Genomic DNA, 27,842 nt, shown 5'->3' on the forward strand with positions numbered 1-27,842 from the left:
CCTGGTTAATTATTTTGTAGAGACATGGTTTTGCCACATTGCCCAGGCTGGTCTGGAACTCCTGGACTCGAGCAATCCACCCACCTCAGCCTCCTAAGGTGCAGGGATTACAGGTGCAAACCACCACACCTAGCTGTGCCACTGCTTTTACACTCCACTCTGGCAGGAGAGACAGTGTCTCAAACGACAACAACAACAACAACAACAACATAAAAACACAACCACTGGGCACAGTGGCTCATGCCTGTAATCCCAACACTTTAGGAGGCTGAGGCAAGGGGATCGCTTGAGGCCAGGAGGTTGAGAATAGCCTGGGCAACATGGTGAGACCACCCCCATCTCTACAAAAAAAATTTTTTTTTAAACTAAACAAACAAACAAACAAACAAAAAGCCAAGATACTACCACATACCTATTAGACTGGCCAAAACCCAGAACACTCACAACAGCAAGTGCTTTCAAGGATGTGGAACAAGAGGAACTTGTTAGTTGGACTGTAAAATGGTCCAGCCACTTTGGAAGGCAGTTTGGTAGTTTTTTACCAAACTAAACATAATCACACTCCTTGGTGTTTATCCAAAGGAGCTAAAAACTTATGTCCACAAGAAAACCTATACATGGATGTTTATAGCAGCATTATTCATAATTGCCAAAACTTGGAAGCATCTAAGCATCCAAGATGTCCTTTAGTAGGTAAATGAATAAATAAACTCTGATACATCCAGGCAATGGAATATAATTCAGTGCTAAAAGAAAATGAGCTATCAAGCCATGAAAAGACATGGAGGAAACTCAAATGCATATTGCTAAGTGTAACAAACCAATCTAAAAAGGCTACATATTGTATGACTCCAACTTCATGACATTCTGGACAAGGTAAAAGTATGGAGATAGTAAAGAGATCAGTGGTTGCTGGGGGTTATGTGGGAGGGAAGGATGAACAGACAGAGCATAACAGATTTTTGGGACACCGAAACTACTCTGTATGACACTACAAATGGTATATACATTTGTCCAAACCCACAGACAATACAACAGCAAGAGTGAGCCCTAATATAAACTATTGACTTTGGGCGATAATGTGTCAATGGGAAATCATCAGCTGTAACAAATGTATCAATCTGGTATAGAATGTTGACAATGGGGGAGGTTATACACATGTAGGGGTAAGGAAGTACATGGGAAATCTGTATCTTTTGCTCAATTTTTCTGTGAACCTAAAACTGCTCTATAAAATAAAGTCTGTTAAAACAAAAAGAAATGAAGTACTGATACATAGATAATGAACCTTGAAAACATATGCTAAGAAGTCAGACACAGCTGGGCGCGGTGGCTCACACCTGTAATCCCAGCACTTTGGGAGGCTGAGGCAGGTGGATCACAAGGTCAGGAGATCGAGACCATCCTGGCTAACACGATGAAACCCCATCTCTACCAAAAATACAAAAAATTAGCCGGGCGTGGTGGCGGGCGCCTGTGGTCCCAGCTACTCAGGAGGCTGAGGCAGGAGAATGGCGTGGGTCCAGGAGGTGGAGCTTGCAGTGAGCCGAGATCGTGCCATTGCACTCCAGACTGGGCGACAGAGCAAGACTCCGTCAAAAAAAAAAAAAAAGAAGTCAGACACAAATGGCCACAGAATATATGATTACATTACATGAAATGCCTAGAATTGGCCGGGCGTAGTGACTCACGCCTGTAATCCCAGCACTTTGGAAGGCCAAGGCAGGTGAATTACTTGAAGTCAGGAGTTTGAGGTCAGCCTGCCCAACATAGTGAAACCCTATCTCTACTAAAAATACAAAAATAAGCCAGGTGTGGTGGTGCCCACCTGTAATCCCAGCAACTCGGGAGGCTGAGGCAGGAGAATCGCTTAACCAAGGAGGCAGAGGTTGCAGTGAGTTGAGCTCATGCCACTTTACTCCAAGCCTGCGCCACACAGCAAAACTCCATCCATCCATCAATCAATCAATCAGTTAAAAATAAAAATGAAGTGCCCACAATAGGCAAATCCTTAGAAAGTACATTACTGATTGTCAGGAGCTGGAAAAGTAGGGAATGAGGAGCTACTGCTAATGGGCAGGGACTGTTTGTAAGGTTATAAAAATGTCCTAAAATTGCGTAAGTCTGTGAATATACTAAACACCATTAAACTAGTGCTGAGCGCGGTGGCTCACACCTGTAATCCCAGCACTTTGGGAGGCCAAGGCCAGCAGAGGTCAGGAGTTCGAGGTCAGGAGTTCGAGACCAGCCTGGACCAATATGGTGAAACCCCATCTCTACAAAAAATAAAAAATTAGCCAGGCGTGGTGGTCCACACGTGTAATCCCAGCTGCTCAGGAGGCTGAGGCGGGAGAATCGCTTGAGCACAGGAGGCAGACGTTGCAGTGAGCTGAGACTACGCCACTGCATTCCAGCCTGGGTGACAGAGTAAGACTCCGTCTCAGATAAAATAAATAAATAAATAAACCCACACATTAAACTATGTAACTTAAATTGGTGAAAGGCATAGTATGTGAATTATATCTTAATAAAGTTGTTTTGGGCCCGGTGTGGTGGCTCACACCTGTAATCCCAGCACTTTGGGAGGCTGAGGCAGGCGGATCACCTAAGGTTGGGAGTTGAAGACCAGCTGACCAAAATGAAGAAACCCCATCTCTACTAAAAATACAAAAATTAGCCGGGTGTCTTGGCGCACACTTGTAATCCCAGCTACTCGGGAGGCTGAGTCAGGAGAATCACGTGAACCCGGGAGGCGGAGGTTGCGGTGAGCCAAGATCGCACCATTGCACTTCAGCCTGGCCAACAAGAGTGAAACTCCATCTCAAAGAAAAAAAAAAGGCCGGGCACGGTGGCTCAAGCCTGTAATCCCAGCACTTTGGGAGGCCGAGATGGGTGGATCACGAGGTCAGGAGATCGAGACCATCCTGGCCGACACGGTGAAACCCCGTCTCTACTAAAAAATACAGAAAACTAGCCGGGCGAGGTGGCGGGCGCCTGTAGTCCCAGCTACTCGGGAGGCTGAGGCAGGAGAATGGCGTGAACCCGGGAGGCGGAGCTTGCAGTGAGCTGAGATCCGGCCACTGCACTCCAGCCTGGGCGGCAGAGCGAGACTCCGTCTCAAAAAAAAAAAAAAAAAAAAAAAAAAAATTTTTTTAACCCAAATAAATTAGAGAAACAAAGTCGTTTAAAAAAGAAAAGCCATTCAGACCAGAATAAAGAGTTAGCACAAAAAACAAACAAACAAACAAACAAAAAAACCAAAAACCTGAATAAATAAGATAGTATATAAAAGTATCACTCATCGCCAGGCACAGTGGCTCATGCCTGTAATACCAGCACTTTGGGAGGCCAAGGCGGGCAGATCACCTGAGGTCGGGAGTTCGAAGACCAGCTTGGCCAACATGGAGAAACCCCATCTCTACTAAAAATACAAAATTAGCTGGGCGTGGTGGCGCATGCCTGTAATCTCAGCTTCTCGGGAGGCTGAGGCAGGAGAATCACTTGAACCCAGGAGGCAGAGGTTGCAGTGAGCTGAGACCATGCCACTGTACTCCAGCCTGGGCAAGAAGAGCAAAACTCCATCTCAAAAAAACAAAACAAAAAGAAAAAAACAAAAAAAAACCCAACAAACCTATCACTCAATGTTGCATGATGTGGAATGTCGGGCCTCACTATAAACATGTGTATTTAAATCTTGGTTAAAATTTTAGTCTCATCATTATGCAAATTAAAGCCTAACCAAATCCCTAACATGTATAACTTCCCAATTTGTTTGGATCTGCCCTAACATCCAACAGGGGAGAATTAAAACAAACCAATTAAACAAAGAGTTGGCCGTGCACTATGGCTCACACCTGTAATTCCAGCACTTTGGGAGGCCAAGTCAGGAGGATCACTCAAGGCCAGTAGTTCAAGATCAGCCTGGGCAATATAGTGAGATCCAGTCTCTATTTAAATAAATGAATGATCGATTTAATTTAGGAAAAGACCTGACCTCCAGCTAATGCCCCACTTTTGCAAGAATCAGCTACTATGTCAAGTGTGGTAGGCTTACATTAACCGTCCTCTCTATCAGCAAGCTCCTGCTTTCCCCCACAAAGCACAGCAAAATAACGCAAAAGCAGCTGCAATGTGAAGGCTCCCTTTACCCACCAGGAATCCAAACACAAACAAGAATTCCAGTTAAAGACAGACACCTTCGAGAAACTGAAGCCAGAGATGGGACAGCTTAAATGAAACCTTCCCATGCCCAAGGGTTCAGCAGTTGCTGGGATGCCAAAAGAAGAGGGAGATTCAGCATGGAATCAGAGAGGGTTAGCGCTCAAGCAAAGAGTGACAGTGGCCGGGCCCTCACCTCGGGGATCAGCCGCCTCCTCTTCACGCCGGGGACAGAGTCTAGCAGGCCATCGCTGACCAGCTGCTTTCGTTTGCTGGAGTCCTGCAGGGCAGCGAGGACGCTGTCCACAGAGTGCTTCTCCGAAGTCCTGGAATTCACGGAGCAGTCCAGAGCAGCATCTTCGGCCTCCGTCTCCACTTTCACAGTGATACTTTTTAGAACTGTGTCAGAGAAGAAATAGGGCTCAGTGGGAAAAACCAGGGCTGCTCAGAAATCAGCAGGGTTCTCCGAGCAGCAGGGTATCTGTGGGCCGCTCTTTGACACCAGCCCTCAGATAATGATGTCTAGTCATAACAAACCTGTGCTTTCCAACAATGCAATCTTTATCTCACTGCGCTAGTGCTATACAATAAAGCCATGTTCCAAGAGCATTTAGTTCAAATTGGTTTAAACATATTTTTGGGGAGGGAAGGCAGTGGAAGCAGAGAACTAAAATATTATCTTTTTGTGCTTTAAAAAAGTAACTTTTAAAAAGAGACACAAGGTGCTTATAACAAGTGTGTGGGTGGAGGGGGATGGGAACTGGGTAACAAGTGTGAGGGTGGAGGGGACTTTTCACTATATAACTTTGTATATTTTTGGACCATGTGAATGTATGACCTAATCAAAAGTATTCAGTTAAAAACATTTTCTAAAAAGGGCATTTTTTTTTTACCTTCTTCTACATCTTCGGTGAATTCAGTTGAGTTCATCTTCTAGTCCACTAAATAAAAAGACAAAGACAATGTATTGACTTATTGCTCGATTTATTTCTTTATTTTCTCTACCCACAGAAAATCCTCTTACCCTCCCAACCCCGGCTCTAGGTAACAGAGCAGCACAGCACTGTGGAAGCATGTGTCCTCCTAATTTTCTCTGCAGACACTCAGAGCAGCCAGACCTTGTGCATCCCTGCTGGGAGCTCTTCTCCAAGACTTTATGTGAGCAGAACATGTCTTATAGCATCCACTGACAGCCACTTACTGAGCCATGGGAACATTACATGAACAAATCAAGTCTTAAAAAAGACTCCAATTTTAATTATCTCTTTTAAGTCCATGCTTATAAATTCCAGCCACGAAACAAAGAGGCTGAAGGATGGGGGTTACGGATCCTGAAATCTTACGACTTCAGGTCATCAACAGAACTGTGCTGCCCATGACATGAAGGTGGCTACTAGCCACAACTGGCTACTGAGGACTCAAAATGTGGCTAGTCCAAGGGAGATGTGCTGTAAGTGTAAAATACACACCAAATCTCAGACTTAGCTTAGTAACAGAAATGCAAAATATCTCACTAATAATTCTTTTTTGTTTTTTAGAGGAAAGGTCTCACTCTTGTTACCCTGGCTGGAGTACAGTAGCACTATCATGGCTCATTGCAGCCTCTGATTCCTGGCTTCAAGCAATCCTCCTGCCTCAGTCTCTGGAATGGCTAGCACTACAGGGATCACATGCCGCCACACACAGTTAATTTAAAGACATTTTTTGTAGAGATGGGGTTTCACTATATTGACCAGGCTGATCTTGAACTCCTCAAGCGATCCTTCCACCTTGGCCTCCCAAAGTGCTGGGATTACATGTGTGAGCCACTGTGCCCAGACCTAATAATTGTTTTATATTGATTATATGTTGAAATAATATTTTGGACTTACTGGGCTAAACACAATACTTTATTTCATTTATTTATTTATGAAACAGTCTTGCTCTGCCACCAGGCTGGAGTGTAGTGGCGTGATCTTGGCTCACTGCAACCTCCGCCTCCTGGGTTCAAGTGATTCTCCTGCCTCAGCCTCCCGGGTAGCTGGGACTACAGGCATGCGCCACCATGCCCAGCTAATTTTTTGTATATTTAGTAGAGACGGGGTTTCACCATGTTGGCCAGGATGGTCTTGATCTCTTTGACCTCGTGATCCACCCACCACAGTCTCTCAAAGTGCTAGGATTACAGGTGTGAGCCACCGTGCCTGGCCAATACAATACTGTATTAAAACTAATTTTATCTGCTTTTTAAAATGTGGCTACTAGGCCGGGCGCGGTGGCTCAAGCCTGTAATCCCAGCACTTTGGGAGGCCGAGACGGGTGGATCACGAGGTCAGAAGATCGAGACCATCCTGGCGAACATGGTGAAACCCCGTCTCTACTAAAAAATACAAAAAACTAGCCGGGCGAGATGGCGGGCGCCTGTAGTCCCAGTTACTTGGGAGGCTGAGGCAGGAGAATGGCGTAAACCCGGGAGGCGGAGCTTGCAGTGAGCTGAGATCCGGCCACTGCACTCCAGCCCGGGCGACAGAGCGAGACTCCGTCTCACAAAAAAAAAAAAAAAAAAAAAATGTGGCTACTAGAAAATTTTAAATTACATATGTGGGTCACATTATATTTCTTAGTAGATAGTGTTAGTATAGCCCTTCCTTCAGAAGCAACAAAGAGAAAAAGGTGCTGTGGATTTTTTTTATTTGTTTTTTTGAGACAGTCTTGCTCTGTTGCCCAGACTGGAGTGCAGTGGCGTGATCTCAGCTCACTGCAACCTCCGCCTCCCAGGTTCAAGTGCTTCTCCTGCCTCAACCTCCCAAGTAGATGGGACTACAGGCGCATGCCACCGCTCCCAGCAAATGTTTAGTATTTTTAGGAGAGACAGGGTTTCATCATGTTAGTCAGGATGGTCTCAGTCTCCTGACCTCGTGATCCGCCCACCTCAGCCTCCCAAAGTGCTGGGATTTGAGGTGTGAGCCACTGCACCCGGCGGTGCTGTGGATTTTTAAGTGTAGGGCTTTGGAGCTCCACACAGTCTGGCCCAAACAGACCAGGTGAGGGAATTAAGCAAGAAAGGGGGACAGTGCTTTGTTCCAGGCTGCAGGATCTGAAGCAGAACCTGCCCCTGCTCCCACTGCCCCAACTGGAATGGAACTGACACCATGAGGCAAAGTACCACTAAAACAAAACAAACAAAATTATCACTAAGTCTCTGAGATCCCCTGAATACCATGACAGCATGTACATAAATAGTACAAGATACAAAGGTAGTAACATTTGGAGAAGAATATACATTGCAACCTTTAATGTTGACACTGGGGAGTTGTGATCCCCACAACTGATTAAGCTGACTACAAACACGGAGTTCTCATTTTGGTTGAGGATGACTGGAGAGCAGGACCAAGAAGTATCTCTTAAGAAATTTCTGGCCGGGAACGGTGGCTCATGCCTATAATCCCAGCACTTTGGGAGGCCAAGGCGGGCAGATCACCTGGGGTCAGAAGTTCAACACCAGCCTGACCAACATGGTGAAATCCCATCTCTACTAAAAATACAAAAATTAGCTAGGCACAGCGGCGCACACCTATAGTCCCAGCTACTTGGGAGGCTGAGGCAGAAGAATTGCTTGAACCCGAGAGGCAGAGGTTACAGTGAGCCAAGATCGTGCCACTATACTCCAGCCTGGGCGACTGAGTGACTCTGTCTCAAAAAAAAAAAGAAAGAAAGAAACTCTGTAAAGCCATCTAAAATGTTCAGTGAACCATTCAAAGAGTAGCCACAGAATGGTGCGTGTTTGACATACAGTACCTGTTTTAGACGGGTGAATGGGGCGGGGATGGCAGCAAGAGGGAGAGTGTGTCTGGGTGATCCATGAGCATAATCATCACTGCAAAGGTTACTAATAATGGCAACACATACAGTGCTTATGATGTGAAGTACTATTCTCAGTGCAAGAACAGTGCACAATAGTGCAAGACAGGCACAATTCTTTACATCCCTGTATTGCTAATTTTCAGAGGAATGAGAAAAGCAAAATGAGATTTATTTGAAACTGAAAATAATTCCTACTCACCAAGCCTCTCCTACCTGAAAAAACATTACATACAGTGTGATATTGATAGAAAACAAATAATAAGTCAACTTCAAGAGTCTGAGAACTATTTTACCGGAGGCAAATTTTAGTGGAAAATTTTAAATTTTTCCACTGTATTTAAAGGAACTATACCTCGCTTTGGATCACCATCATCTGAGCTGGGTGTCTCTGAGCTAGGGCTAGGAAGGCTGGACAATGCCAGGCAGAAATTCAAGACCGGATTCCCAGCCTGGTAGGAGGTCTCTCAAGGAAGCACACTGCAGGTCACCTGAATGCCCCTGCCCTTGGAAAATGCCATGGTCACATAACCCATTCCTGCCAATCAAGGGGAGTTCTGAGATGCAGAACAGATGGGGAGAAACGATGGCTGTCAGAGATGGGCATACTGTATAAAACAAATTACATTTGGCAAGGCAGAGAGGGAGGGGACGGCGGTTGGTTTATCTGGGGAGGAAAAGGGTCACGGTGAAAGAAAAATTGCAAAGAGTCAAAGATTGTGGTAAGCGGAAAGCATTAAAAGGTTGGGCAAATACTAGAACAAAACAAAACAGGCTTCGATGAAAGAACGCAGCAGACAGGGCCACGGGTGGTGAGAAGGGCAGTATATTTATCTGCCATTATATTCGCCCAACCATGTGTCTCTGGCAGGCCCATCACATAGGGAGCAGTGCAGGGCGGGAGTCCAGGCTGCCGCATGGAGCCTGCTGGGAATGCGGCGTGGTGAGCAGAAAGCCTACTTTCTGTTTTTTTTTTATTTTTCCTTGTTTCCAGTGGGGTTGGAAGGAGGCTATTTTCAGAACCACCACCATGTGACCCTACAGCAGGCAATTTGGCCTCTGAATTCTGAGCCCCTAGAAAGTGATGAAGGAAGAGCACAATCTCAGCCACCTGCAGTGGGCAGAGACCCCAGAGGGCTCATGCAGCTGAGGTGGGAGGAAGGGGTGCTGATGCGGCTGCCTGGGCATTCAAGACACCGAGTGCCTGTGCTTTGGAAAACACTTCCGTGTCCATTTATAGACCAGTGACAGATGCTAGGTTAGCCCAGAAGTAGCCCAGAACACAGCATGGTGGGCCCCTTCCCTCCAGGCTAGCAAATCAGCCTCCCTTATTAAGAAGCTGGGGAATTTCCCTTTTGCAAGGCCTGGAAACCTCGCACCTGCCCCTGGCTTGCACCGTGGGAGTGAGGTGAGCATCCCCTGTAACATCTGCAGCTCACCAACTTCACGCCAGGCACTGGGCTGGCCACTGCATGTGTGCCTGTGCCTCACCCGGAGCTATTTTAGTTCCAATTTCAACACATAGAGAAACCCAGGACAGGTAACTCCTCCAGTGTCACATCGCTCAGTGGCAGAACCTGGATTCAAATCCAGTCTTTCTGTGCCTTCCCTCAGCCAGCCAGGGAGGAAATAATAGAGTCTTCACTCTTTTGTTAAGCTTCTTCTGATGAACCATGGGCCTGTTTCCAGACTTGAGTCCCTCTATCCAACAGCACCAGGAAACCAAGTCTCCTTCTGCCTCCCTTAGCACTCTGGAAAGCCAGTCTGCTCCGAGGGTAGAACAGACTCCACCCCACATTACAGAAAAGCTTCTACAAGAGGGACGCGTAGCCACTCCCTTCATCCCCAGCTGACGCAGGGACAGCACATCAACAACGTCACAGCTGGGCAGAAAGGGGATGGGGAGCACACTGCTACCTCCATTTCCTGGTCACCTGCCCAGATGAGGGTCACAAGCTCTGCTTCTCCTGGGTGGACACCCAGCACCCAGATGCCTAGCATGCCACAGACATTCCTCTCGCCTGCCTGACTACAGGCTATGTAGGTGCTGCCACAACTATCCAACTACCGCAGCACCTGCCTCCTAAAGGCTGCTGTGAGCATTCCCTTTGCCTCCTGGACTCTGGAGAACTTCTCATTCTGACATTCTCTCACTTTCAAAACGCTCTCATGCCTCCCACCAGAGACCTCAAATTACGGGACAGTCAACACATCTGCACATTCCCCAAAATCAACTTTCTCCCCAAGGGATGTCTGTTCTACGTCCCTCAGACAGCTGAGCTAAGCCTAGGAAAAAAGAAAAAGAAAAAGAGGCCAGGCACGGTGTCTCACACCTGTAATCCCAGCACTTTAGGAGGCCAAGGCAGGTGGATCACCTGAGGATGGGAATTGAAGACCAGACTGACCAACACGGAGAAACCACATCTCTCCTAAAAACACAAAATTAGCCGGGCGTGGTGGTGCGCGCCTGTAATCCCAGCCACTCAGGAGGCTGAGGCAGGAGAATCGCTTGAACCCAGGAGGCCTGGGCAATAAGAGCGAAACTCCGTCCCCCAAAAAAAAGAAAAAGAAAAACAGAAAGGAAAAAGAGAAGGCCGGGTGCAGTGGCTCACATCTGTAATCCCAGCACTTTGGGAACCCAAGGCAGGTGGATCACGAGGTCAGGAGATCCAGAACATCCTGGCTAACACAGTGAAACCCGTCTCTACTTTCAAAAAAAAAAAAAAAAATTAGCCGGGCGTGGTGGTGGCGCCTGTAGTCCCAGCTACTCAGGAGGCTGAGGCAGGAGAATGGTGTGAACCCAGGAGGCGGAGCTTGCAGTGAGCCGAGATCACGCCACTGCACTCCAGCCTGGGCAACAGAGTAAGGCTCTGTCTCAAAAAAAAAAAGAAAGAAAGAAAAGAAAAAACAGAAACAAATGAAAAAGAAAGAAGAAAAAGGAAAAAGAGAGAAGCCCTGACCAAGCCAAGGGAAAATTTAAACAAAAGAAGGAGACGTGTGTCCATGAGACCCATGCAGTTTGCAGCTGCCTGGAGTTAAAATGCCACAGGTTTCAAGACGTGAGAGAGCAACTCCCAAACAAGACCAATCTCTGGTGGTTAATTTAATAAGTGAAAATGCTTCTGTGTTTTTCTTAAACAAATAGCCTAGGAAGCCCCAGGCAAAATGACTGTCATTGGTACAAAAAGGTTTTAAATGTTGCAGAGCTCACAGGAATATATATATAATTTTATTTAAATGCCTAGTAGTCTCTGTCCTGCAGAGAGAGATAGGCACTGTTCAATCTTCCATTCAGGGCACATGGGTGAGGAAAGATTAGAAGGTCATCAGAAAAGCCTTCAGTTTATAAAAAGCACAAAAAGGAGGATAATCCCAAATGTTCAGAAATAACAAGATGCTTTAGCCACTCAAATATCAAATTACAATGCATAAGTTGTTTAAATTGGCTACATAAATCTAGTAACTTGCAGGGCTTAGGGCTACTTCTATGCTTCATGCTGCAATCCTGATGAATCTGAATCCTGACTACCAGCATGCACCTGCCTTGAATGGAAGGGACACTGAGGAGGGAAGAAAGGCTGTGAAGAAAGGCAAGGAAAAGGCAGAGAAGTGAGAACCATTCGTTGCTGCTTAGGAAGAACCACATCACAAAGAGATGGAAAAGCTGGAAAGAGTTACACATTATAGGACACTTCACCTTTTTAGAGTTCATTTTAAGAGGGAAGATACATTATGTGGCTTTTCCCCATTTTTTATCAGGTAATATAGTCATGCCTTAGTATCCTCAGGGGGTTGGTTCCAAGACTCCCAATGACACCCAAATCCGCAGATATTCAAGTCCCTGATTTAAAAAAAAATAGCGTAATATTTGCATGTAACCTATGTACATCCTCCTGTATACTTTAAATCATCTCCAGATTACTTATAATAATGCAGTGTAAGTGGTATGTAAATAGTGGTTATAGTGTATAGCTTTTTCTTGGTGTAATTTTTTACTGGTTTTTCTTTTGGATTTTTTTTTTTTTTTTTTTTTTTTTTAAGATGGGTTCTGTCACCTAGGCTGGAGTGCAGTGCTATGATCGTGGCTTACTATAGCCTTAACCTCCTGGACTCAAGCCATCCTCCCACCTCAGCCTCCCAAGTAGCTGGGACCACAGGCATGTGCCACCACACATGGCTAATTTTTTATTTGGTAGAGACAGGCCTCCCTACGTTGCCCAAGCTGCTCTCAGACTCTGGGGCTCAAGCAATTAACCCACCTCGACCTCCCAAAGTGCTGGGATTAGAGGCGTGAGCCACTGTGTCCAGCTCCAGCTTCTGGAATATTTTCTACCTGCAGTTGGATGAACCTGTAGATGTGGCGGGGCCGACTGTACATCCACACAGAACAAAAATCAGCAAGCACAAAAGGATATTTGGTTAAATAGCCCCCTGTCGGCTGGGCGCAGTGGCTCACACTTGTAATTCCAGCACTTTGGGAGGCCGAGCCAGGCGGATCATGAGGTCAAGAGATGGAGACCATCCTGGCCAACATGGTGAAACCCCATCTCTACTAAAAATACAAAAATTAGCTGGGCATGGAGGCACCCACCTGTAGTCCCAGCTACTTAGGAGGCTGAGGCAGGAGAATCGCTTGAACCTGGGAGGCGGAGGTTGCAGTGAGCCAAGATCGCGCCACTGCACTCCAATCTGGGCGGCAGAGAAAGACTCTGTCTCAAAAAAAAAAAACAAAAAAACAAAAAAAACAGAGAACTGGGATAGAAGATGACATGGTCATCTAAGCAGGGGGCAGTTGATCAGGCTCACTGGCCTTTTCCCTGCCAAGCCCACAGATTTCCATAAGGACATTCTCTAGTGCACCCACAGGCGGCTGGGAGTGGCCCGGGGTACCTTTCTATCAAGTTCTTTGAACAGTTGGTTGCTGTGGAGAGAGCAGACAGACCTGGTCTTTTGTGACAGCAGCGTAAGCCTAATCAGAGCTGCCAGAGGCCTGTGGGCCAGGGAGTCACACAGGACAAGCGGCAGGCTCAAAAATGGGAAGTACTTGGGCTTCCTGCAACCTGGAGGTTCAAATTCCAGCCAGCTGACTCCGGATTTTACCCTGCTAGATCAGAGATGTCCTCGCCACTGGGCTGAGGTGCCAGTCCGGGAAGACCTGGCCCCAGCAGCCCTGACCTCATGTCACTCAGGGGCAAATACCCCTTGTCCCCTAAGAGCTGTTTCCAGATGTAAACTGAAGCAAACGCTACCAGAAGATTCCCTAGAGAATGTGGGCCCCAGAACAGGAATGTGATTGGAATCTGAGACAATGGGGATGGTGGCTGTGTGGCCCCTACCACACACAGAAGGTAAAGTGGAGAGAATATGCTCAGTCATTAACAAAACAAACTCAAGGATTTTAAAAATTTAACCAAGACCTAAACCTTACTTCAGTCTTTTCACAATTGCCATATGTCTGATTTGATTTCAAGGAACCTCTCTGCTACAGGTGACACTGACTTCTAAAAATTAAACCTAGAAGACGGCGACGGTAGTTAGTATTCGTGTGGCACAGGCTTCGCATTCTAAATGTTACATATGTCAACGCACACAGTCCCCACGAGCACTGCTTCTTGTGCAGATAGGGAACGGGGTGGCGGGTGAGGGCACGGTGCATTTGTGCCGGCCGAGGGATGCCGCCAAGACCAAGGAGCAGGAAGGGTCTTCCCGGCGTGAGAGCTTCATTTCAGCCTTCCAAAGAAGCTGGGACTGAGGAATGGGCCATGATCTCCCGGCTTTCTTTCCCTCTTCCTGCTAACTGTGAGCGGGGTGCAGGTGCATGAGCAAGTCACCTAGCCAGATGGGCCAGCCTGTGACCAAGGCAGGAACTAGTGCAGGTGACCCCCCTAAAAATGGAATTGTCCACTAAACTTTGGAGTCAGATGGAACTGCATGAAACCCTGGCTTTTAATCCAGGTTTTTCATTTTTTTATCCCCCCCAGAGATGGGGGTCTTGCTCTGTTACCCAGGCAGAGTGCAGTAGTATGATCAGAGCTCACTGTAGCCTTGAACTCCTGTGCTCCAGCTCCTGTAATAGGAGCTGGACACATCTACCTCACCTCATCAAGTTTTTGTGAAAATTACAAAGGAGAAAGTGTCCGACACATAGCACTGAATGTTACCTATTATAAAGCTGCTGCTGCTTCTTTTTTTTTTTTAAGAAAAAGATGTTTAAAGTGCATTTTATTTTTTTATTTTTTTGAGACAAAGTCTCATTCTGTCACCTAGGCTGGAGTGCAGTGGCATGATCTCAGCTCACTGCAAGCTTTCCCTCCTGGGTTCAAGCGATTCTCCTGCCTCAGCCTCCCAAGTAGCTGGGATTACAGGCATGCGCCACCATGCCTGATTAATTCTTATATTTTCAGTAGAGACGGGGTTTTACCATGTTGGCCAGGCTGGCCTTGAACTCCTGGCCTCAAGTGATCCACCCGCCTCGGCCTCCCACAGTTCTGGGATTACAGGTGTGAGCCACCCCCACCCAGCCTAAAGTATATTTTAATAGTGAATTTTTAAGAACTGCAAATTAAATAAAATGGCTTAAAAGATTAAAAAGGTTTAGTAACTTTTCTTTCCAATGAAACAGAAACTGGAGGGAGGGGGATGAAACCAAATAAAACGCTCTCCCTGAGGACAGGAAGAATGTTCCCATGCCATCTACTCTAGTGCCGTGGGTCTCTGGGTTCACAGGACCGGCTGGGAGCCTCAAGGCTCTCAGGACCCAGCCCCTTTGGCAGTGGCATCCTGCCCAAGGGACTTGCAGGACATGTTCGCAATTTGTTTTTATTTTTAGGCACATCTGCAAGTGCAGTTTGAAAAATACCAGTCCTCATAAAACCAGGGCAATTTTCCCCTGAGTTTTTCTAAAGCTGTAATTGTAGCTGCCTTCCTTATTCAGTCAGAGCACAACCTCATCTTCCAGCATGCAGCCAAGCACAGCCGCACAACCCTGCCTGAGCGCCTGTGATTTGGCGTCTTAATCTGGTCACTCGCGTCTTCTGAGTCTTGAGTAAATGTGCCATCTTCCCCAGCTAAGAAGTTCCACTTACGTTCTCCCCAACCTCATGGAGGGCTACCTTCTCACATGGCTCACAGGAGACTCTGCTTATTAACCTGGTATGCAAAAGCTGAGGCTCAAGGTGGAAGGAGGGATCGCACGTTCCAGCATCCAACCATGTGACCGACTGCACAACAGTGACTAATTTTCCTAGGAGGTATAAACTGAGTTTCCGCTGCACTTCCCATTTTTTCAAGTGTTTTATCTTGTGATCACACAAGCTAATTAGGGTTTACTGCACCCCCAATCCTAAGCAAGCCTTGGTCCTTCCCTTTGTCAGCTCCACGTTCAAACCAACAGCCCGGGACATACAAGAAAAGGCCAGCAAATAACTTATTCAATTGAGCAATCAATGCCCTGATACTGATGCAACTATGTTTCACTAGTCAGAGATAACTGAAAATCAGACAAGAGGAGAGGTGGTCACAGGTAGAAAAAAAAATTGAGAGGGCTGATTGATTTGAGACAGAATCTCTGTTGCCCAGGCTGGAGTGCGGCGGTGCAATCTCGGCTCTCTGCAACTCTTCATCCTGGGTTCAAGCAATTCTCCTGTCTCAGCCTCCCGAGTAGCTGGGAATACAGGTATATGCCACCACACCTGGTTAATTTTTGTATGTTTCAGTAGAGATGGGGTTTCAGCCATGTTGGCCAGGCTGGTCTCGAACTCCTGGCCTCAAGAGATCCAACCACCTCAGCCTCCTAAAGTGCTGGGATTACAGGTATGAGCCACCACACCCAGCCAAGAGGGCTGACTTTAAATACAGGTTTCAACTTGGATTAAAAATTGTGGGGGGAGAGGTGGGGATTTGGGCATAGTGGCTCATGCCTGTAATCCCATCACTTTGGGAGGCTGAGGTTGAGAGATCAGCCTGGCCAACATGACAAAACCCTGTCTCTACTAAAAATACAAAAATTAGCTGGGTATGGTGGTGTGGGCCTGTAATCTCAGCTATTTAGGAGGCTGAGGCAGGAGAATCCTCGAACCTGGGAGGTGGAGGGTCCAGTGAGCTGAGATAGTGCCACTGCACTCCAGCCCAGGCGACAGAGCAAGACTGTCTCAAAAAAAAAAAAAAAAAAAAAAAATCGAGGTGGGGCAGGCATAGCAGCTCACACCCGTAATCTCAGCCAAAGGCAGGTGGAACACTTGAGTTTGAGACCAGCCTGGGCAATATGGTGAATCCCATCTCTATAAAAAAAATGCAAAAAATTGCCGGCACGGTGGCTCACGCCTATAGCCCCAGCACTTTGGGAGGCCGACGAGGGCAGATCACTTGCAGTCAGGAGTTCGAGACCAGTCTGGCCAACATGGTGAAACCCTGTCTCTACTAAAAATACAAAAATTAGCCAGGTGTAGTGGCGGACACCTGAAATCCCAGCTACTAGGGAGGCTGAGGCAGGAGAATTGCTTGAACCCGGGAGGCAGTGGTTGCAGTGAGCTGGGATCATGCCATTGCACTACAGCCTGGGCAACAAGGGCAAAACTCTGTCTCAAAAACATTAGCCAGATGTGGTGGCACAGGCCTGTAGTTCCAGCCACCTGGGAGGCTGACGTGGAAGGATCATTTGAGCCCAGGAGGTTGAAGCTGCAGTGAGCTGTGATCGTGCCACTGCACTCCATCCTGGGTGACAGAGTGAGACCCTGACTCAAAAAAAAAAAAGGAAGCTGGGCACAGTGGTGTGCACCCATAGTTCCAGCTATTCAAGAGGCTCAGGCGGAAGCATTGCTTGAGCCTAGGAGTTCAGGATCAGCCTGGGCAACACAGCCAGACCCTGTCTTACAAAAAAATGGAGGGACAGCATGGTATCAGGTGACCTGCTGAGAAAACTTCAGCTCTAAAACAACAGTTTGTAGAAGTGGTTTTCATACGAAATTTATAGACTAACATGCCAAGCATTCACTGCCACTCTTAAAACAGCCCCTCTCATGTTTAACACTCTGAAGGCTGACACTGGCATGGAGAGCTCTTAGTTTGGCATGTGTGGGGAACTTGTGGCAGCTAATCCCAGAAACCACAAGAGCTCTGGGTTGAAACAATGATGTTGCAAGAAATACTGATGTATCAGAAGCGGGAGAAGAGCATTATCAAATTTGGAGAAGGAAAGAGACTGTCAGAGCAAGGTGATACAAAGCACCAAAAAAATCAGTTTTTAGCACATTTTTGTGGGTGTGACTTTATTTCTTTTTCTTTTCAAATCAGAGTCTTGCTCTGTCACCAGGCTCCTGGAGTGCTGTATGGCACAATGTCAATTCACAGCAGCCTTCTCCTCCCGCGTTCAAGCGATTTTCCTGCTTCAGCCTCCCGAGTAGGTAGGATTACCCACCACCACACCTGGCTAATTTTTGCATTTTTAGTAGAGACGGGGTTTCACCATGTTGGCCAGGCTGGTCTGGAACTCCTGACATCAGGTGATCCACCCGTCTCGGCCTCCCAAAGTGCTGGGATTACAGGTGTGAGCCACTGCGCGCAGCCATTTAAGTTTCATTTTAAAAATTTATCCCAGTCAGGCGGTGGCTCACACCTGCAATCCCAGCACTTTGGGAGGCCGACACATGTAGATCACTTGAGCTCAGGAGTTTGAGACCAGCCTGGCCAACATGGTGAAACCCCATATCTACTAAACATATAAAAAATTAGCCAGGTTTGGTGGCACATACCTGTAGTCCCAGCTACTTGAAAGGCTGAGGTGGGAGGATCGCTTGAGCCTGGGAGTCAGTGGTTGCAATGGGTTGAGACTGTGCCACTGCACTCCAGGTTGGGTGAAAGACAGAGAACCTGCCTCAAAAATTCCCAGAGTAAAATTGACTCTCTGGGAGTGTATCGTTCTATGAAAGATAACACATGTAGGCTAGGTGTGGTGGCCCAAGCCTGTAATCTCAGCACTTTGGGAGGCCGAGGTGGGCAGATCACCTAAGGTCAGGAGTTTGAGACCAGCCTGGCCAACATGGTGAAACCCCATCTCTACTAAAAATACAAAAATTAGCCTGGTATGGTAGTGCATGCCTGTGATCCCAGTTACTTCGGAGGGTGAAGCAGAAGAATCACTTGAACCCAGGAGGCGGAGGATGCACTGAGCTGAGGTTGTGCCACTGCATTCTAGCCTGGGTGACAGAGTGAGACTCAATCTCAGATTTAAAAAAAAAAAAGAGAGAAAGATAACATATGTACACATCCCTATAAACACCACTAAAAGGATACAGAATAGGTTTCCCATTCCAAAGATTAATTTTACAATTAATTCCCCAAGCTTACCTTAGCCAAAATGGGAACAATGCAATTAGGTTAGCAACCAAAATCTATCACTTATCACCAAATTAGACGTGTGTGGTGGCACGCACCTGTAATCCCAGTTACTTGGGAGGCTGAGGCAGGAGAATCACTTGAACCCAGGAGACGGAGGTTGTGGTGAGCCAAGATCGTGCCACTGCACTCCAGCCTGGGCAACAGAGTGAGACTCTGTCTCAAAAAATAAAATAAAATAAATAAGCACCAGGGAAAAAAACACTACATCCCAGCCTCCCATATACAAACACCACATCATTTTTGCTGGTTGACTAGCGGACCTTCACACTTAATGTTTCTACATTATACAATTTGAGGTATTTAAACTTTTCATCATGGTGTCAGTACAATTCATACAAACATGCTGTTTAGTTTCTCATTGCTTCCAGGGGCTTTCTAGGCAGTGCTAAAAAGTAGCAGGTGAGACATTAATATAGGATATTTTCACCTAATCAAACCTGCGTCAGGACTCACTCCAATTTTTCTCTGTGTAATTATTGGACATTTTGCTATGCTTTTGCTCACACAGGGGTGCTTAGGAGCCAAGAAAGTACCCAAAGGGAGAGGATGTAAAGAAAATGTGTCAATACGGCACCTTTTAATTGTTGGGATGCTGACTGTCTCGTCTGCCAGTTCCTAACTTGCTGGGCATGGGGAAGGTGGGTGGAATCACATAAAACTTTGTTATATTAGTTCTTCAGCAAGAAGATGGCATCGCTGGTAACAAAAAGAAAAAAAAAAAGGCTGGGCGCGGTGGCCCACGGCTGTAATCCCAGCACTTTGGAAGGCTAAGGCTGGCGAATGACCTCAGATCAGGAGTTCGAGACCAGCCTGACCAACATGGAGAAATCCCGTCTCTACTAAAACTATAAAACTAGCCCGGCGTGGTGGTGCGTGCCTGTAATCCTAGTTACTTGGGAGGCTGAGGCAGGAGAATCACTTGAACCCAGGAGGCGTAAGTTGCGGTGAGCCAAGATCAGGCCATTACACGTCAGCCTGGGCAACAGGTGCGAAACTCTGTCTCAAGGAAAAAAAAAAAAAAGCTGGCGAGGTGGCTCACGCCTGTAATCCCAACACTTTGGGAGGCCGAGGCGAGCAGATCATGAGGTCAGGAGATCGAGACTATCCTGGCTAACACGGTGAAACCCCGTCTCTACCAAAAATACAAAAAATTAGCCAGGCCGGGCGCGGTGGCTCAAGCCTGTAATCCCAGCACTTTGGGAGGCCGAGACGGGCGGATCACGAGGTCAGGAGATCGAGACCATCCTGGCTAACACGGTGAAACCCCGTCTCTACTCAAAAATACAAAAAAAACTAGCTGGGCGAGGTGGCGGGCGCCTGTAGTCCCAGCTACTCGGGAGGCCGAGGCAGGAGAATGGCGTAAACCCGGGAGGCGGAGTTTGCAGTGAGCTGAGATCCGGCCACTGCACTCCAGCCTGGGCGACAGAGCACAACTCCGTCTCAAAAAAAAAAAAAAAAATTAGCCAGGCATGGTGGCACACGCCTGTAGTCCCAGCTACTCGGGAGGCTGTGGCAGGAGAATCCCTTGAACCTCGGAGGTGGAGGTTGCAGTGAGCCAAGATCACACCACTGCATTCCAGCCTGGCGACAGGGCGAGACTCGTCTCAAAAAAAACAAAAACAAAAAACCATGTTCCTGCCGGGCACGGTGGCTGATGCCTGTGATCCCAACACTTTGGGAGGTCAGGCAGGCAGATCACCTGAGGTCGGGAAACTAGCCTGGGCAACATGGTGAAGCTCCGTCTCTACTACAAATATAAAAATTAGCAAGGCATGGTGACACATGGCCTGTAATCCCAGCTACTCGGGAGGCTGAGGCAGGAAAATCGCTTGAACCCTGGAGGTGGAGCTTGCAGTGAGCCAAGACAGAGCCACTGCACTCCAGCCCGGGTGACAGAGCGAGACTCTGTCTCAAAAACAAACAAACAAACAAAAACTCATTTTCCATGACAGGAGATTTTTGTGACAGATTTCAAGGGCCACACAGACACCAGCTAACCAGCAGCAACTGGCTGCTCTGGCTCCATCTTTCTTCTAGAATCCAAGAGGCTCTCTCCATTCATTTAGGAAATACGCACTGAGCGCCTACTAAGTTATGAGCCACTGGGTAAGAGGCTGGGGATGTGAAACTGTGAGGGAGATAAAAAAATCTTGCCCTGGCCGGGCGCGGTGGCTCAAGCCTGTAATCCCAGCACTTTGGGAGGCCGAGACGGGCGGATCACGAGGTCAGGAGATCGAGACCATCCTGGCTAACACAATGAAACCCCGTCTCTACTAAAAATACAAAAAAATTAGCCGGGCGTGGTGGCGGCGCCTGTAGTCCCAGCTACTTGGGAGGCTGAGGCAGGAGAATGGCGGGAACCCGGGAGGCGGAGCTTGCAGTGAGCCGAGATCGCGCCACTGCACTCCAGCCTGGGCGACAGAGCGAGACTCCGCCTCAAAAAAAAAAAAAAAAAAAAAAAAAAAAAATCTTGCCCAAGTCCCAGTACCGAGGGAAGCTTGACAGGCTCTTGTGGTATAAAGCCAAAATCTAAGGATGAATGGTTTTAAAAAAAGAGAAAAACGGACTTCAAGTGTGGAAGTGGAGAGCGGGTAACAACAGCACGTCCTCCGTCCTGGCCGTTTACATACCTGGCTAGCCTGAAGGACTCACTTCCTTACCTCAGTTTCCTGAAACCGTAGCTTTCTGGCACTATGCCACGGTGCCCTGTGGCATGTTTAATATTTGCATTTAACCATTCAAAAGTTACTTTAAGGAGATGAATTGCACATTTCCAACTCTAGTGAGTAACCTTGTTCCTCCCGGCACTCTTGTCGAGTTAGCCTTTACGCGCAGAATTCTTCCAGGTAGACCACCTGAGCAATCAATAAAACTTTTATCTCTGTAAAAATACCTTGTTTAAAATATCTACATAGGGAGACGTAGGTACACAAGCACACAAGGGCCTCCAAATCGGTGGTGCACACCTCACGGATAAGACGAGGGCAAAGCATGCGTGGGAAACCACGTTTATCATAAAGGGAAAGGGGTGGTCACGAGGAGCCACGAGCGCCCCAGGCTTTAGTTTTGCGGCCGGCCGGCCAGGCCTCGCGCCAGCCCGGGTGCACACCCAAGGCGCCGGGCCCGCCTCCAGCTCCCGGGCAGCGGGAACCGCGAACCGCCGTGGAACGGCCGGGAAGGGAGCGCTGCGCCCCCTGGCGGCGGGGCCCATCCCTCTCCGCTCCCGGCCGCCGCCGCCGCGGGCCGGCCTCACTCCATTTGCAGCCTCCGTAGGCTTCGTTCCTCCGAGCGGCGGCTCCCCCGGCCTCCCGTTCGCCGCCCGGCATCTCCCTCCAGTCCCCGCCCCCTGCTCCAGCTCCGACACCCCCTTCCACACTCCGAGCAGTGCCCCGCCACAGCCCCGCCGAGCGCCAACGCCAAGCTGCCGCGAGCCCGGCAGAGCCTTCCGGCCGCCCCGGCCGCTCCATCGCGGCGCCTGGCGGGGGTGCGGGGCCGGCGCGCGGCGCGAGTGGGGCGGGCGGCGGCGGCGGCGGCGCGGACGGTTCCACCGCGCGAACCCCCCGTCCCCGCGCGGCGCGCGTGCTCCCCGGAACGCCATGGAGTCGCCGCGTTCCGAGCGGGCACAAAGGGGCGCGCAGCACAATGGGCGCGGCGAGCCCGTGGGCGCCCAGCGCCCGCTCCGGTGGCTCGGCCCGCGCGGGGGTGGGCGCTACTACCGGCAGGCGCGCTCCGAGCAGCCCCCCTCCGCGTCCCCTCCCCTGCTCCCGCCCCCACCCCGGCATGGATGTTGCAGCCACTCTCCCGGCTGCTCGCCCCGGAGCCGCCAACGCTGCCGCCGCCGCGCGGCCGGCTTGATCCGCCCCGCACTTACCTGGGACGCGAGTTCTGTACTTTGCCGGGCGGGCCCGCGCCGAGTTTGGGCGCCACGTGGGGGCAGGGCGCGGGGCCGGGGAGTGGGGGCCGCGCGCGGAGGGCCTGGCCGGGGCGGCCCGGGGAGGCGCTGGGGGCGGCGGGCGGGCGAGCGCCGTGTATTTTCCCCTCTCTTTGTGTGTGTCCGTGCGCTGCGCTCTCGCGTGACGTGACGGGACTCCGTGTGTCATTTCCGCACAAGGACACAGGAGCCCCCGCTGCAGTGGAACCACAACCCCTCCGCCCCCACCCCCGGCCCGCCCCTCCCCCTCAGCGGGGCACACGCGGGACCGGCGGCGGCGGCGCTCGGGCGTGAACGGCCGCGGCGGGGAGCTCGGGCGCGCACTCCGGGGACCCAGGCGGCCAGGCGCGCTCGGCGGGCGCAGTCGCTCCACGTGGGCCCACGCTGGCTGCCCGGGGCGGGGGCGGGGGCGGCGGCCGGGCACCCACGGCGCGGCGGGCGGGCGCCGCGAACGATGTCCCCTGTACCCCATATGTCCTCCCACCGCGAGTCCGTCCTCGGAAACGTGGTTTCTCAGACCCGAGAGTTTGGCCCCAAACGCCTCTTTTTCTACTTTTTTGCCCCTTGCGGGACGGCGACTGTGCGGAGCTTCTCCCGCCTCGCGCCCACGCCTCTCCCGCATTTTTGGCTTTTGGGCCGCAGCCCAGGCCCCCGAAGCCGGTCTTCCCGCGCCGCGACCGGCACAAAGACCTTGGGGTGCGAGGGCCTGGGTGGCTTCTGCGGCCCCGCGGGGCGGCATGGAGTCCGGCGGGACGCGGGAGAGCGACCCTGGCGCTGGGAAAAGCTGGCTCTGGCCACTCCCCCTGCACGGTGGCCGCCCTCTGTTGTGAGCCTGGGAGCTAAAATCTTGCCTGCTACTTGCAACCCGAAGTTCTGGGGGGTGAGGCTGCGGAGCGAGAGCTTCGGAAGCGCCCGCGCTCACAGACACACACCCCACAAACAGAAACCCACGGGCTGTCTGCGCCGAGCGCCTAAAATAGAAAAACACGAGTCACCAACTCAATAAAGGCTCATTCTGTCTACTCCTAACTCTTGGACTGTAGATTCCCAGTTGATAAAATATGAAATCTACCCTTCGGGTATTTTCTCAAGTCTCAGTGGCTGGGTGGGGGGAGGGGGAGGTGTTGGGTGAGAGTCAGGGAAGCCCAATTCAACAGTTTAGCCACGTTTGTATTTTAGGCAAACAATGAGGATGTAAATTTAAGAAAAATCCTTTAATTTGCCGATCAAAGAAAGTATAAAAAGAAAAATGCAAATGATCCCATCTGCTGCTCACAGCTGACTGGTTGCAAGGGAGGACCATGTGGCACGGCCCTGCGCGGGCAGTGAATAGGTAGAATAGATTTTTTAAAGAAAGCATATGTTGGCTCCTTGCTGCCCAGTCGCGGCGAGGGTTTGAATTAACGTATAGTTTGGGATTACCGTACCCTCCTCCTGACCACTCCAATTGGGAATTTAGTAATTATGCAAGTTCCTCCCCTTCGGGCTTGAAATCAAAAGGCACAGGGTTAAGTTTGAGGAACTACGTGGAACATTCTCGAGTTGTATTTGGATTGCTGGTTTAGAGAAGTCAGTACTAATTGCTATGCAAAATTAAGCCAGCAGTCTGAAAAACCAAGCCCTGCATCCAGGGGGTGCTTTTATAGAAGAATCTATACGTGCTCAGTGTCATTCAAAACAGGATGATGAAAAGAATGGGGCCGAGATAGCAGCCCTTCAAATTCAAAAGACTTAGGTCGCCCTATCTACATTTAAAATAGGGCGGAGGGAGGCAGGGAGGAGGACCGCTTAGGGGAGAATGGTTAATTTATACATTCTCAGAAGACTGAGGGGAGGCACTTCGATTTCTGCAGGGAACTTGACTTTTACACTTGCACATTAAATAACACGTACGGCACAGTACATCGCTTGACTTAGTTAACAGATACACCAGTTTTATTCTCACCTTCAATTTAATGTGACAGTTATAATTAGAATTTTTAAAGTAGAAGTTGCATTTCATTAGTTCTGTTTTCTAGGATTTCCCAGTAGAAGAGTTAGGAATAGTTAAGTAGCACTTAAGCACATTTTGCATTTAAACCACTTTGCTGTGGTGCTTTAAGAATGTAAAACGACCTTGTTAAATTTTTGGAAAGAGGACTAGATGAAATGTATGTAGTGAGGGGATATATATTTAACCAATCTTTCACAGTGACTCAGGTTTTTAAGTTTTTAAGGAGAAATTAAATAATAAAACAATAGAAATTAACATTTCTCTGTTCATATTGCTTGAAACAAAAGATTTCTGTCAAATACAATAATTGTACTCATGCAGTTGACTTTTCAAAACAACTTTGAGGAAACTCAGACTGACCTTGAATATTATTGTGAAAGTATGTATCTTATATTTGCATAAATGGATCTATCTACTTAACAAAGTAAGTGGCTTGTTTCAAATAAGTTATTAATAGAAATAGAAGTCATTGCTATCCAAGAAAGGAAATCACCTACCTTCAAATGGTTTTCTATGTGGTTTTCTTTTTTATATGGAGAAGGAAAATAATGCATAAAGGTGAAAAGTGTATTGGAATAGTTGTATATAATTTTGAAAACTTCAAGACATAATAGTTCTGAAAGTGCAGTAACAGTTCATGGTTCATACGGATGTGTGTATAAAAACCCTGAAAAATAACAACCCGCTTTTTAGAGGTCTGCTCAATTTGAAATTGCTTAATAAAAAATGCATTTTTCAAGATTTCAAATTAGAGCTGCTGCCATTGATCTAGTCAACTCATTTTCAATTGTACCTCAGTAAAATGTAGCAGGGGGAAAATTGGCTACTTGACCATATAAAACACTGAGACACTAAATGTAAAAACTCAAATGGAAAATTGCATGGCGTTTAATGAAGATTGGGCTATAAAACGTAAATATATATAATTAAGAGTGGCAGACAGACAGACATTAGGTTTCAGATATCTTAACTGTTACTCTAAAGGCTTTTCATTGCTAAAATATATTTATAGTTGCCAAGACAATATTTAGTAGGACTTTTTTTCATAAAGACTTAAAACAACGCAACAGATTTCACTGTTACTTGTGAGACATTTCCACTTTATTTCTTGCCTGCTGGATGTATAATTTTGCCAAGTCTTCAACTTCAAACAGAAGAGTAGCTGGCAGATCCAGATTCTGTGAATACTCACAACAGAAAAGTAAGAGGGTGACAAAAAGAGGGGCATGAAAGGTTGTACTAACTTTATTAAATAGGACCTACAGAAAGACATGCCTCAATGGTTAACCCCTGTGTGCTGAAAAAAACAACTTTTTTTTTTTTTTTTGGAGGTGGAGTCTCGCTCTGTCACCCAGGCTGGAGTGCAGTGGTGTGATCTCGGCTCACTGCAACCTCCGACTCCCTGGTTCAAGGGATTCTCCTGCCTCAGCCTCCCGAGTAGCTGGGATTACAGGCACGAGCCACCATGCCCAGCTAATTTTTGTATTTTTAGTACAGACGGGGTTTCACCATGTTGGCCAGGATGGTCTCGATCTCCTGACCTTGTGATCCAACCGCCTCGGCCTCCCAAAGTGCTGGGATTATAGGCGTGTGCCACCACGCCCGGCCAACAACTATCTTTATTGGAATCTGGAGCAGGTAAGTGGCATACCATGACCCAACATGAAAAAAATGAGGTTTTGAATGAAAAGTTACAGATAATTTGTGCTGGACATTTTCCTTATGTGTAGAAGAACTATTTAATAATTTATAGTAGCTTGAGATTGTAAACACACAATACAGCCATCAGGATCTGATTTTTGTTGAATATCTGGTTTGCACAATAGGATTCTGCAAAAAGAAACATGAGGGAGAGTGAAAACTGCTGCAGTCCCACTCTCAATTTCAAGCCCTTGAGAAAACAAATGGCAATCTGAACTGTAGCTCATTCTGAGCCCTCGCTGCTGGCTGGAGGCACTGTAGCCACTAGGGCCCCCGCACCCAGAGGGGTGCCCAAGGGCCTGCACTTAGGCCTTCCCCAACTGATCACACAGCTGCAGGGACAGGCAGGAAGCAGGGAGCAAGTGTTGGCTGGCTTCCCAGCCAATCAGAGCTCATTAAAAATGAAGAAAAAGGAGACACATACTGCTCTTGCAATTGACCGATGTTTTAAAAATTACTGTATGCTGTGGAGTGTGGTGGCTTAAGCCTGTAATCCCAATACTTTGGGAGTCCCAGGCAAGAGGACTACTTGAGCACGGGAGTTTGAGACCAGCCTGGTCAACATAATGCGACCCTGTCTCTACAAAAAATCAAAAAATGGCCAGGCGCAGTGGCTCACACCTGTAACCCCAGCACTTTGGGAGGCCGAGACAAGTGGATCACCTGAGGTCAGGGGTTCAAGACCAGCCTGGCCAACACGGTGAAACCCCATCTCTACTAAAAATAGAAAAATTAGCCGGGCGGGGTGGTAGGCGCCTGTAAACCCAGCTACTTAGGAGGCTGAGGCAGGCAATTCTCTTGAACCTGGGAGGTAGAGGTTGCAGTGAGCCGAGATCGCACTACTGCACTCCAGCCTGGGCAACCAGAGCAAGACTCTGTCTCAAAAAAAAAAAAAAAAAAAATCAAAAAATTAGGTGTGGTGGCACATGCCTATACGCCTAGCTACTCGGGAGGCTGAGAAGGGAGGATTGCTTGAGCCCAGGAGTTTGAGGCTGCAGTGAGCCATGATAGAACCCCTGCACTCCAGCCTGGATGACAGAGAAAGACCCTATCTCAGAAAAACAAAACAAAGACTCTAAATGATAGGATATATGTTAAGATTAGTCTTATTTGGGCCGGGCACGGTGGCTCACACCTGTATTCCCAGCACTTTGGGAGGCCAAGGCGGGCAGATCATCTGAGGTTGGGAGTTTGAGACCAGCCTGACCAATATGGAGAAACCCCATCTCTACTGAAAATACAAAATTAGCCAGGCATGGTGGCACATGCCTGTAATCCCAGCTACTCGGGAGGCTGAGGCAGGAGAATAGCTTGAACCCGAGAGGCGGAGGTTGCAGTGAGCCAAGATCGTGCCATTGAACTCCAGCTTGGGCAGCAAGAGCGAAACTCCATCTCAAAAAAAAAAAAAAAAAGTCTACAGAGACAAGTATGTTCATTGCAGGATCATTTGTGATAGCAAAGAAATCGGAGAGAACTTGGAAAATAGTTAAAAATACCTTCCATGATATACTATGTAAGCTTTTTAAAAAAAATACAGGGTCGGCCGGGCGCGGTGGCTCAAGCCTGTAATCCCAGCACTTTGGCAGGCCGAGACGGGTGGATCACAAGGTCAGGAGATCGAGACCATCCTGGCTAACGCAGTGAAACCCCGTCTCTACTAAAAATAACAAAAAATTAGCCGGGCGAGGTGGCAGGCGCCTGTAGTCCCAGCTACTTGGGAGGCTGAGGCAGGAGAATGGCGTGAACCCAGGAGGCAGAGCCTGCAGTGAGCCGAGATCACGCCACTGCACTCCAGCCTGGGCGACAGAGCGAGACTCTGTCTCA

General features: G+C 48.4%; 1 protein-coding gene across 1 annotated transcript in view; it reads right to left on the reverse strand.

Annotated features, from left to right (window-relative positions):
- The window catches only part of BEND3 (BEN domain containing 3), a 43,426-nt gene extending 21,822 nt beyond the window's left edge, over positions 1-21,604 (reverse strand). The window contains exons 1-4 of the mRNA XM_025383790.1: positions 21,054-21,604; positions 13,427-13,512; positions 5,052-5,099; positions 4,355-4,557 (exon numbers count right to left, since the gene is read on the reverse strand). Coding sequence (XP_025239575.1) covers positions 4,355-4,557; positions 5,052-5,088 — 240 coding nt within the window. The 5' untranslated portion in view covers positions 5,089-5,099; positions 13,427-13,512; positions 21,054-21,604. The remainder of the gene's footprint in view (positions 1-4,354; positions 4,558-5,051; positions 5,100-13,426; positions 13,513-21,053) is intronic.
- Between the last annotated feature and the right edge of the window lie 6,238 nt (positions 21,605-27,842).

Source organism: Theropithecus gelada, chromosome 4, assembly GCF_003255815.1.
Source record: "Theropithecus gelada isolate Dixy chromosome 4, Tgel_1.0, whole genome shotgun sequence".
In the NCBI taxonomy this organism is placed as follows: domain Eukaryota; kingdom Metazoa; phylum Chordata; class Mammalia; order Primates; family Cercopithecidae; genus Theropithecus; species Theropithecus gelada.